The following is a 12,596-nucleotide window of genomic DNA, read 5'->3' as shown; positions in this document are numbered from 1 at the left end:
TTAATTATGTTTCTGAGCACAAAATATCATATTAGATTGGATAGCATCAGTGGATAATTACTGTTTAGTAGTTTTAGCTTAACTTCAAGTAAAAGAGACAGAAAGCCAAGTAATACATCCAAGTATATTTTTAAGGAAAGGTGTCTGCTTAAGGGTGCTAAGAGATTTGAGAACTTTAGCGGGTATATTTTTCTGAGCTTCCATCTATTTCATGTAGAGGAATCTTTTACAGTAATTTTTTTCCCATTTTACCATCTGTACATTGAATTTTCCTAATGTTTTCAGGGTAAAACTCAGAACTACTAAAGTTTTTCTAAAGTCATCAAGTAGTTGATGAATTTCTATATACATTTTCTTCATAGAGTAGCAATCCCAAATTTCTAGAGGATAGCGTGGTGGTGGTGGTTTAGTCGCTAAGTTGTGTCCGACTCTTGCGATCCCATGGACTGTAGCCTGCCAGGCCTCTCTGTCCATGGGATTCTCCAGGCAAGGATACTGGAGTGGGTTGCCATTTCCTTCTCCAGAGGATCTTCCCAATCCAGGAATCGAACCCAGGTCTCCTGCATTGCAGGCAGATTCTTTACCCACTGAGCTATGACAGAAGTCCAGAGGATAGGAGAGATGCCTTATTAAGCAATGATAGTTTTCTTGCACAGTATCTTTTCTGGAGGGTAAGTGATTAGGGCAGGATGGAGGGAAGATCCAATATTCTGAGGAATATTTCAAGGTAGGGGATTGCAGTGAGAAGGATCGATTTCTTCAGTTATTAAGTCCATGTAGTCACCTGCAATATAATTTCCAGGATTTTCTTGATACTTTCAGGTATAAATATTGACTTTATGAATAACAAGCTTCCCTGGTGGCTCAGATGGTAAAGAATCTGCCTGAATGCAAGAGATCCGGGTTCAATCCCTGGGCCTTAAAGATCCCCTGGAGAAGAGAATGGCAACCCACTCCAGTATCCTTGCCTGGAGAAACCCATGGACAGAAGAGCCTGACCGGCTACACTCCACAGGGTCGCAAAGAGTCGGACACGACTGAGCAACTAACACTTTCTTTCACTTATATATAATACCATGGAATCAGAATATGGCATTTATATCATGCCACTCATGTAATACTTTAAATTAAACAGCAACATTAGCAGAAAAGGCCAACCACTGAATATTTAAGGATAGAGGCAAAACAGAAGGCCATCCCTCAGGAAGGTAAATGTCATCTTTAAAAAGAGAAAAAATAAAAAGTCATGTTTTTCCTGACCCTAAATCTGTAGTCTGTATATTTTTTTCAAAACCATTTTAAAGGCCTTTCTGATGTTGCCACCTTAGCTGCTGCTGTGTAATCATCCACATTTCGCCCAGTGAATCAACTCTGGGAAGCCTTACCCTCTCTTGTCCCACAGTGTAATGTGATCCACCTGTCATCATCAGGGGACATCTGGGATCCATCTTATCTTCCCCACTGGCTAGTTGATTAACCAGAAAATGTTTTGAATTGAATTTATATATGGCAGAACTCCATGGACTTTATGAATTATAATGGAAGCACATTAAAGGTCAGTTTGTATTTTTGTGCTTTTAAAGAAAAAAAAAAAAAAAAACTCTGACGTGGTTAGAATTGAGTGCTTAAAACTTGGAGTGAAAAATACATTAAGTGGCTAAATGCAGTAATTCATGGGATCATCCGACTATGTTAAATAAAATATTTTTCTTACAGGGTGAGGAAGTTCTAGCTCAGTAGCCTGACACAGTTGTCAATATTCAGGCATTATAGTTAGTTGGAAAGGCCAAAAAATGTGTTCTTCTGCGTTCTCCCACTCTATTCTACTGGATGGTGTCTTTAGTTGAAAGCTGGGGATCTTTAGTCCAGAGCATCCTTCCCACACCATGCTTTTTGCCAGGTTCTTGGTGAGGGATATATTTAGTTCAAATAGCTACTAGACTTCAGCAATTTTGTCTTCATCATTACTACCCGTGGGATATTTCAAAGATAATGCCCAGGATAGGATGTCAAAGCAGTTAGGGCATCAGTTTCTAAATCTGACTTTTAGGAGGATCGGAAATTATAGTGGTTTCATGGATCAAACTATAATTCAGAACTAAAAATGATGTACATGATGAATCTCTATACAAGTCAGAGTTCTTTTGTTGTAATTATTATTATGATACTATGGGACAAGAAACCATGATGACTTTGCTTGAGTTTCCACTCCTGCAGCTGGGTGATTCCAGATGCTTCAGGGGTTCAGTGAATGTCTTGAACTATGCTTGAGATGTTTTGGGTTCAACAAAAGAAGCTTTTGCCAAATCTTTCTTCCCTTAATTTTTAAACATGTGTATTTCAAGGGAAATTTGATTCATATGTTTCTGATTCATTTACACTTAAATCATCAAAATGTTATTTTGTAAGAGCTATTTGATGTCCAAGAAGCTTTCTGAACCTGTTTTATAAATCCTCTTAAGTCCTTTTTCTTAAAACAGGAAGTTGCATTTTGCCAAGTACAAATAAACTCAAACGTTAAAAAGGTTCAAGTTCAGTTTCCAATTCTGAACTCCAGGTTTTAAGTGCATTCGCAATTTAGCAAAATATATTTTCCCACCCCACAGAAGTAGGGGCAGGAGGAAAGACTGTAGTGATGAAAGTGAGTAGAGGTGTTCACAAATATTATTATTCTCAGAGATATTTCTCTAGTTGTGAAAGTTTATAAAACCTGTAGCAGGTGTTCTTGGAGCTAGTAGATATAGGTGAATTGAGAACACGAACATCTGTCCGCTTGTTGATTTTCTGTGATATGTTTAAATATGTCTACTTTTTGTCACAGAAAAGAAAACCTAGAAGTCTTAATAGTTTAACTTCACTTTTTAAAATTTTACCTTTGACTGACTTTCACACTTATTTATTTTAGTAAAGATGGGAACACTCAAGACATTTTGTTGAGCAAGAGGGATTCATAAGACTATAGTTTTATGTCTGTACTAAGGTGATGTAACTGCAATTTTAAAATGTAATTGACATTCTTTTCTTAAAATTGGATAAATGCAGAAAATTATCTCAGTTTCATATTAAGAGGTCTCTTAACTATATATTACCCTTATAACTTAATGCAGAGGTGATAGAATCTGAATCTGAAATCCTCTTATAGCTGATTCACATTCATTTATTAAAAGAAAGTAAGAGCAGTTATAATGGGGTTGGGGACCACTCTAAACAGCTTGCTTGACGTTCCACTTTATCAGTATTTCTTCTATTCAGTCCAGTTGAGTCACTCAGTCGTGTCCGACTCTGCAACCCCATGGACCACAACACACCAGGCCTCCCTGTCCATCATCAACTCCAAGAGTTTACTCAAATTCATATCCATTGAGTCAGTGATGCCATGCAACCATCTAATCCTCTGTCATCCCCTTCTCCTCCTGCCCTCAATCTTTCCCAGCATGAGGGTCTTTTCAAAAGTCAGCTCTTTTCATCAGGTGGCTAAAGTATTGGCGTGTTAGCTTTAACATAGTCCTTCCAGTGAACACTCAGGACTGATCTCCTTTAGGATGGACTGGTTGGATCTCTTTGCAGTCCAAGGGACTCTCAAGAGTCTTCTCCTACACCACAATTCAAAGGCATCAATTCTTAGGTGCTCAGCTTTCTTTATAGTCCAAGTCTCACATTCATAGATGACTACTGGAAAAACCATAGCATTGACTAGACAGACCTTTGTTGGCAAAATAATGTCTCTGCTTCTTAATATGTTGTCTAGGTTGGTCATAACTTTCCTTCCAAGGAGTATGCATCTTTTAATTTCATGGCTGCAGTCACCATCTGCAGTGATTTTGGAGCCCCCAAAAAATAGTCTGCCACTGTTTCCACTATTTCCCCATCTATTTACCATGAAGTGATGGGACCAGATGCCATGATCTTAGTTTTCTGTATGTTGAGCTTTAAGCCAACTTTTCACTCTCCTATTTCACTTTCATCAAGAGGCTTTTGAGTTTCTCTTCACTTTCTGCCATAAGGATGGTGTCATCTGCATATCTGAGGTTATTGATATTTCTCCTGGCAATCTTGATTCCAGCTTGTGCTTCATCCAGCCCAGCGTTTCTCATGATGTACTCTGCATATCAGTTAAATAAGCAGGGTGATGATATACAGCCTTGACATACTCCTTTCCCAATTTGGAACCAGTCTGTTGTCCTGTGTCCAGTTCTAACTGTTGCTTCCTGACCCACATACAGGTTTCTCAAGAGGCAGGTCAGGTGGTCTGGTATTCCCATCTCTTTCAGAATTTTCCACAGTTTATTGTGATCCACATAGTCAAAGGCTTTGGCATAGTCAATAAAGCAGAAATAGATGTTTTTCTGGAACTCTCTTATTTTTTCTATGATCCAGCGGATATTGGCAGTTTGATCTCTGGTTCCTCTGCCTTTTCTAAATCCAGCTTGAACATCTGGAAGTTCACGGTTCACGTATTGCTAAAGCCTGGCTTGGAGAATTTTGAGTGTTACTTTGCTAGCGTGTGAGATGAGTGCAATTGTGCAGTAGTTTGAGCATTCTTTGGCATTCCCTTTCTTTGGGATTGGAATGAAAACTGACCTTTTCCAGTCCTGTGGCCACTGCTGAGTTTTCCAAATTTGCTGCCATATCGAGTGCAGCACTTTCACAGCGTCATCTTCCGGGATTTGAAATAGCCAACTGGAATTCCATCACTTCCACTAGCTTTGTTCGTAGTGTTGCTTCCTAAGTCCCACTTGACTTCACATTCTAGGATGTCTGGCTCTAGGTGAGTTATCACACCATCATGATTATCTAGGTCATGAAGATCTTTTTTGTCCAGTTCTTCTGTGTATTCTTGCCACCTCTTCTTAATATCTTCTGCTTCTGTTAGGTCCATACCATTTCTGTCCTTTATCAAGCCCATCTTTGCATGAAATGTTCCCTTGGTATCTCTAATTTTTTTGAAGAGATCTCTAGTCTTTCCCATTTTATTGTTTTGCTCTATTTCTTTGCACTGATCACCAAGGAAGGCTTTCTTATATCTCTCCTTGCTATTCTTTGGAACTCTGCATTTTCAAATGGGCATATCTTTCCTTCTCTCCTTTGATTTTTGCTTCTCTTCTTTTCACAGCTATTTGGAAGGCCTCCCCAGACAGCCATTTTGCTTTTTTGCATTTCTTTTTCTTGGGGATAGTCTTGATCCCTGTCTCCTGTACAGTGTCACAAACCTCCGTCCATAGTTCATCAGTCACTCTATCAGATCTAGTCCCTTAAATCTATTTCTCACTTCCACTGTATAATTGTAAGGGATTTGATTTAGGTCATACCTGGATGGCCTAGTGGTTTTCCCCACTTTCTTCAATTTAAGTTTGAATTTGGCAAAAGTTGTTCATGATCTGAGCCACAGTCTGCTCCTGGTCTTGTTTTTGCTGACTGTATAGAGCTTCTCCAACTTTGGCTGCAAAGACTATAATCAATCTCATTTCAGTGTTGACCATCTGGTGATGTCCATGTGTAGAGTTTTCTCTTGTGTTGTTGGAAGAGGGTGTTTGTTATTTCCAGTGCGTTCTCTTGGCAAAACTCTTAGCCTTTGCCCTGCTTCATTCTGTACTCCAAGGTCAAATTTGCCTATTACTCCAGGTGTTTCTTGACTTCCTACTTTTGCATTCCAGTCCCCTATAATGAAAAGAACATCTTTTTTAGGTGTTAGTCCATCCACAGACCACATTTCTTCTATACTGCTGAGTAATTAAGTGATTCTTAGAGTGACAGGTATTATGCAACTGAAAATGCTTTACTTAAAAATTATCAGTTACACTCTCAGTTCAACCATGGAAGCCACCCATGCAGCAGCCACCTGGGAAATATGTTAATTTTATAAAGCTGATTTTATTAAACTTGCTAAACAAGGGGGAAGAGCACCTTGACAGTCTGTAATTTCTCAAGTGGGTAGTTTAGGGAAGAAGATGTGCAGAGTTTGGGGGTCATAGTTAGTCACAGGGTTGTTTCAGGATGGAAGCTAATTAATGAAGTCTATTTGGAGAATGGTAGGATTTGTAAACTGGGCAAGTTGCGATATTGTCTTTGGAACATGAGTTCATGAATAATAAATATTAAATTAGTTTATGCTCTTATCTTGGAATACATGGGTCTGAAAGGAGCTGGTATTAAAACATGTAAGTTTAGAGAACTTGTGCTACATCATACAATCTGTTGTTTTGTGACTTATAGCGTAGGATTGCAGATTGTGGATTTTGTTTTATTTCTCACAACTGATTACCTATCACAACAAAGTGCGACACACACATATTGACTTGTTTAATGACCATTAACTTTTTTTCATACAATATCCAGAATCACTTAAGCCTTATTGAGTACCTATGTATCTGTAAAATACAATAAAAATTATCCTTTTTCTTTAATTCTATATCTTATTCACTCTCAAAATGTATATGATACTAACAATGAAATGCCTTTCAGAATTTATATTGTATTTTGAGCTAATTTAATATCATCTGAAATAAGTCTTTAGTTGTTTACACCCAGTTTGGCCTAGAAAGAAGTTATGCCTTCTGAAATATTAGAGCCTTATATGCTGCTTAGTAGTAATGAGCACTAGTGGTAAAGAACCCACTTGCCAACACAGGAGATGTAAGAGACGTGGGTTCGATCCCTGGATTGGGAACATCCCCTGGAGGAGGGCATGGCAACCCACTCCAGTGTTCTTGCCTGAGAATCCCATGGACGGAGGAGCCCAGTGGGCTGGCTATAGCTCATACGGTAGGAAAGATTTAGACACAACTGAAGCAACTTTGAAGAAGGCAATGGCACCCCACTCCAGTACTCTTGTCTGGAAAATCCCATGGATGGAGGAGCCTGGTAGGCTGTAGTCCATGGGGTCGCACAGAGTCGGAGACGACTGAAGCGACTTAGCAGCAGCAGCAGAAGTAACTTAGCATGCTTGCAGTAACACTGAAATTTGAGAAAAGAGATAGTGTTCATTTTGTAAAATAACATAATGCAATTCTCCCAATGCTTATTTACATGTAAATAGATTTTCAGAGGAAAAAACCTTGTTAAAGAGAACTCTTAAAAAGGATAACGAAGTAATCAGGTGTTGGCTCTGGTAAAGTATCTATCTGCAATGCAGAAGACACAGCTTTGATCCCTGGGTCAGGAAGATCCCCAGGAGTAGGAAATGACAGCCCACTTCAGTATTCTTGCCTGGAAAATCCCCTGGACAATGGAGCCTGGTGGGCTAGTATCCATCAGATCTATTTCAAGCTGGTTTCTTTCCCATTTTACTTCTATCTGAAAATATACTTCAAGCTGATGACTTTCTCAAATTTCTACATTTTGAGAGCCAAATAAGCATATGACCTTTCAGATGGTATGAGAGGATCCATCTGTAGTGACAGAACATTTACTTTGTTTCCTATGACTTGGAGCATTCTGCTGCTCTAGGTTTCTGTTTGAGGCTTTTCTTTTAACCTATGCTTCTCCCACCCTTCTTTTTCTTCTCCAGGACTGTCCGCCAGAAGCAGGTGATTTCCGAGCACAGCAGTGCTCAGCTCATAATGATGTCAAATACCATGGCCAGTTTTATGAATGGCTTCCTGTGTCTAATGACCCTGACAACCCATGTTCTCTCAAGTGTCAGGCCAAAGGAACAGCCCTGGTTGTTGAACTTGCACCTAAAGTCTTAGATGGGACTCGTTGCTACACAGAATCTTTGGACATGTGCATCAGTGGTTTGTGCCAAGTAAGTGCCAGCTTCTTTGCATTCTATTTTTCTGGAGGGATTTATGTCAACAGCTTTTGTGTAGTCCTGCTATCTGAATAAGTGTTACTTTTTCTAGAGTTGATAAATGATGACCCATTGGAAAATTGAGGTTCAACATCAGTTAAAACTTTAAGAGCTTTATTTTATGTTAAGGAAAAGTGAGCTAGAGTTTTTCTTTCCTGATGTCTCACTTGAATATAGAAGAATAAAATTTCTTCAATATTTTGTATCACTTTTGTACTAGATTTTGAAGTTACCTCTACTTTGGTTGTTCCTGAAATAACGGTGTGTGTGTGCGTACACGCACGCATGTGCGTGTATGTGTATCTGTATTTGGAGGCATCAACTTTCAGAGTTTCTTAGGTAAGATTTCTTCTAAAATCTCCAAGTATACTGTAGGAGAAGTTGTTGTTTCTTTATCAGGACTACAATTTTATTGAAAATTTAGACAACTGTAGGAAAAGGCATGCCGGTACCAACTTTCAGGTCGAAATTTCAGCCAGAAAAATCTTTTAAATGGAGACAGCAAAAAGGTTTGATTTTTGGTGTAAATTTATCAATGTCTACTTTAGTGGAGGAGGTGGGGGAGGCGCTTATCTGGAGGCTCAGCAGTAAAAAATGCAGGAGACACAGAATCAGTCTCTGGGTTGGGAAGATCCCCTGGAGAAGGAAATGGCAACCCACTCCAGTATTCTTGCCTGGAGAATCCCATGGACAGAGGAGCCTGGCAGACTACAGTCCATGGGGCCGCAAAAAGTCGGACATGACTTAGCGACTAAACTCCAAAGACTTTAGTGGGGAGTTAGTAAGATGAGGGAGAGTTAATATGTTTGCTGTCTTGATTTCAAAGTCTATGCTTTGGATTAGGATGACAAGCCAAGTTTCAGGAACAAGCAGTTGCTACACTGTCCTCTGTGCTATGCTTCACCATATAATGTTATATTTCACAAAGTAGACATTTTGAGAATCTTTGCCTCTCCCATGAAAACACTGTTTGAAATTTTTATGTCTTCAGAATTTCAGATATCACAATTAGCAGTATAAGAATAAACTTAAAATGTGTTTCAGTAATTTGTTGTTTCAAACTCACGTTTCTTTAAAACCTAACTCTATTTAGACGTAAAAGGAGTAACTATAGTGCAAATGACAACAAAAAATATGAGATGCCCTACAGGGTTCTGTGTATGTGAGAGGGACACAGACATATTAAGCCTTCATGAGGCCTGGAATCATAAAGCAGGAAAATTGTGGCAAGTCCAAGCACTTCTTAGGTAACAAAATGGAGTGATATTTACCTATCTGAAGGTTTCATGTGAATTTCAGATATGAATTTGAATATAGAATCTTACTGCTTTAAAGCTGGGAAAAGCCCAAGAGGTGATCTAATCAACAACCTAAAAAGCGGTATATTTGAATATCATTTGTGATATTTGGTGTTAGTTTCTTGCTCTAAGACTCTCAGTTTCTGTTGAGATGGAATTATGAAAGATGCAAAAGCTTTGGGAATGATAGAATTGTAAACCAAATAGATACAGAAAAGGGATTGTGTTGTTGGGAATGGCAACTAATAATAATAATAATAGTTTCTTTTGTATGTATACTGTTTGAACAAACCAAGACAGTTTTCCATTTTGTCAGTGAGGAAAAATGAGGGACCAGAAAGTTTGTGTGACTTTCTGCAAGTTTTATGGTTGGTCATGGCAGAAATTTCAGGTCCCTTGATATCTAGTCCAAAGTTGTACGTACTATATTACACTGATGAATGAAGCAAAATAAACAAGATAGGCTGGCAAATTAGGTTTCATTTGTTTTTGTTGCATAGAAATTCAGTAGGGCCTCTTGCTTTCCAGATTAATCCTGCCAACTGGCTTCATGTATGTTGGCAAATGAAGCAACAGTAAATATGCCTCCCCAACTTCGATTCTTAAAAGTGTGACTTGTTAGATTTGGGGGCAAATGTAAATTACAGAATATCTGAAAAGAATGGTGACTTATACATGGAAATTGTAATCAGTTATTATTATTTTCTTCCTTTACTTGTCTTGTTAGAGGCAATAGTAGGGTAAAGGAGATGGTAAAGTTCAGATTGCATCTAGATGCTAGCAAGTAGCAGAATATCCCCAGCTACACAGTAAGAAGCGAGAAAGGTATCTGGGGAGTAAATCATGGTGGCTTGAATGGTAGACAGGATTATGGTCAACAGTGGGTGGCGAAGAAAGAGTTTTGGTGGAAAATAGACAATCCAAGCTCTTTTTAGAAAGTTGAGTATAGCTACAGTTATAGGATGCTCAAAGTGGACCCCTGGAAGTAAGGAGACCAGCTGAAAAAGAGACTCTTAGAGCAGCCAAGGTGAAGAAAAGCATGAGCCTGGACCAGGCCAGTGACAGCAGGAACAGAAAGGAAACAATGCCTAAAACCAGGAAGAAGTTTTCATTTTGACCGTGATAAGAGCAGGGGAATAGTTTTTTATAAACAAAGAGAAATACATCAAATTAATTGTGCTCAGGGAATAAAAAACTACCACTTTTATTACGAATTTATAAGGGATATCATTTTGGATCCTTGTTACCACTACCATAATAGCCTATTTGTTTTCATGATTAAAACCTACTTGCATTTTATAAAAAGGAGGGAAGAAATAGAAAGAGACCCCAATAAGAGAAGAATATACTCTTTAAGAAGGAGAAGAGTGCCTTAAATTAGTCACCAAAAGAAAAGCCCTCACTGCTTCCTATAAAGAGTGGACATACATAAATTCCATTCTACTTAGAAAAAAATTCCTTTATTTAGGCTGTAGCTGTATATTGGTGATTAGTATTTGTGGTTTGTGGTAAGAAACATTCAGAAAAAAAATTTTCATGATTTTTAAAACGCTGTCAAAAATCTTAATGCTTATTGAAATATGCAGTTTCTATAAGGAACGTCTCCTGGTTTCCTGAAAAAATCATCTTCTCTGCCCCATATTCCCTTCTCCTCCATTTTTACCCCATTTATTGGGAATGCTCAGCTCTGTCTCTGACCTCACTTTGTTATTTTTTGGCCACACTGGGTCTTCACTGTTGCATGGGCTTTCTCTAGTCGTAGCAAGTGGAGGCCATTCTCTAGTTGCAGTGCACAGGTGTCTCATAGCAATGTGGCTTCTCTTGTTGCAGAGCACTGGTTTCTAGAGTGCGTGGGTTCAATAGTTGTGGCACATGGGTTTAGCTGCCTGATGACATATGGGTTCTTAATTCCCAGACCAGGGATCAAACCTGTGTCCCTTGCATTGACAGATGGATTCTTAACCACTGGACCACAGGGAAGTCTTTTATTATCACTTTTTTTTTTTTTTTTGGTAAGTTGCTTCAAATATTTTTGATGCTAGGCAGATATGAATTATAAACTCCACAGAAGCAAATATCTAGCTTCGGAGAGCATCTTACCATGATAGAAAATAGCAGCATAACTAAGACATTTGTCACTTTTAAATACCAGTTATTCCAGTTATGCCTGTCTAATACTCAACAAAAATCCACTCCCTCAAAACCATTTGAGACTTTAACTCAAATAAAACTATGGTGACTTAGACTTCAAGAGACAAAAGTAATCTACAGATATTACTATTCACAGAGGAGGGAACTGGGACCTGCTGGGAGTTCCAAAAGTCATAAATGAGGGGGTTTTCCATATTTGTAGTGAATTTGCTTCAGGAAAATGTTAGAATCATTACTCCTTATAAGAGATACCTTATTCTTACTCAGTACTATCAAGCATCATATCAGGCAGTATATTCATTCTAATAGCAGTAGTAATATAAATATTAATCATAATAATAAAATATCTGCCATTTTTAGTAACTACCACATCTAGGCCTTTTCATGTATTTTACAGCTCTGCATATTAGATGACATTATTCTCTTTTCACAGATGAAGGATGAGGCTCAAGTAGGTGATAGGACTCAATCAGAAATACCCGGCTCTGACTCGTAAGCCCTTATTGCTCCTGGTAAAACTGAGTAGACAGAGGCAGTGTGATGTTGAGTACTGGTCCCCAAACTTGACTGCCTTCCAGAATCACTTGGAGAGCTCTTAAAAGATACAACTCTTAGGCTGTGTCCTCCAGAAATTCAGATTTATCCATTTGATGTTTTTAAAACATTCTCCTTATGACCTTAGTTGTTTGGCCAGATTTATGAATCACTTTACTGATGAAAGAGCAGGCAGGATTTAAAGTCAAAAGACACAGATTAGAATCTGAATTTTCTTTAATGATCTGTCTATGTAATGCTGATCAAGTTGCTTACCCTTGCTAAATTCTATTTTTACTCTGGAAAATAAGATTGTCTAGCAAACTGTAGAGCAGTGAGTGAGATCGTTCATGTGAAAATGCTTAATACACTGTCAAGTGCTATGACAAAGTGAAATACCCTGAACATCTTGCAAAATGTATTAAAGTGGTGGTTCCCTGTGTGGGACTTCAGAACTCTGTAACAATTCAAAAAAAGTTTATAGAATGAGATAAAGTAACTTGCTTCTTATTCTGCTAAGAACATTCAAGAAGAAAAGGAGACCTTCTATAATGTACTATCACCATCATCATTTCACAAATGAAATTTTAATAACAAGAAAGCAATAAGAACTTGATTTCAAAATGAAGGATGGTCCTTTAAATATAGTCTGTCTTATGAGAAATTTACTACTCTGTACTTATTTTTTATCCTTTATCCAGAGCACAGAAATTGCTACTAACAGTGCTTCACAGCCCAGCATTTGGAAAGCACTGCCATTGAGATTATCTAGCCCAGCCCTGAGAAATATTGCTGCACTGGGTTATGTGATTTTCCCAGGATCT

The 12,596-nt window shown here is 38.3% G+C and overlaps 1 protein-coding gene across 3 annotated transcripts in view; it reads left to right on the top strand.

The window, feature by feature from the left end:
* The window catches only part of ADAMTSL1 (ADAMTS like 1), a 1,125,264-nt gene that overhangs the window by 748,710 nt on the left and 363,958 nt on the right, over nt 1–12,596 (top strand). For all 3 annotated transcript variants that reach the window (XM_027549171.1, XM_027549170.1, XM_027549172.1), the window contains one exon: nt 7,508–7,744. In XM_027549171.1, coding sequence (XP_027404972.1) covers nt 7,508–7,744 — 237 coding nt within the window. The remainder of the gene's footprint in view (nt 1–7,507; nt 7,745–12,596) is intronic.

This window comes from Bos indicus x Bos taurus, chromosome 8 (assembly GCF_003369695.1).
Source record: "Bos indicus x Bos taurus breed Angus x Brahman F1 hybrid chromosome 8, Bos_hybrid_MaternalHap_v2.0, whole genome shotgun sequence".
Classification (NCBI taxonomy): Eukaryota; Metazoa; Chordata; class Mammalia; order Artiodactyla; family Bovidae; genus Bos; species Bos indicus x Bos taurus.
The sequence above is the reverse complement of the archived record's forward strand: the minus strand, read 5'-3'. Positions and strand labels throughout refer to the sequence as shown.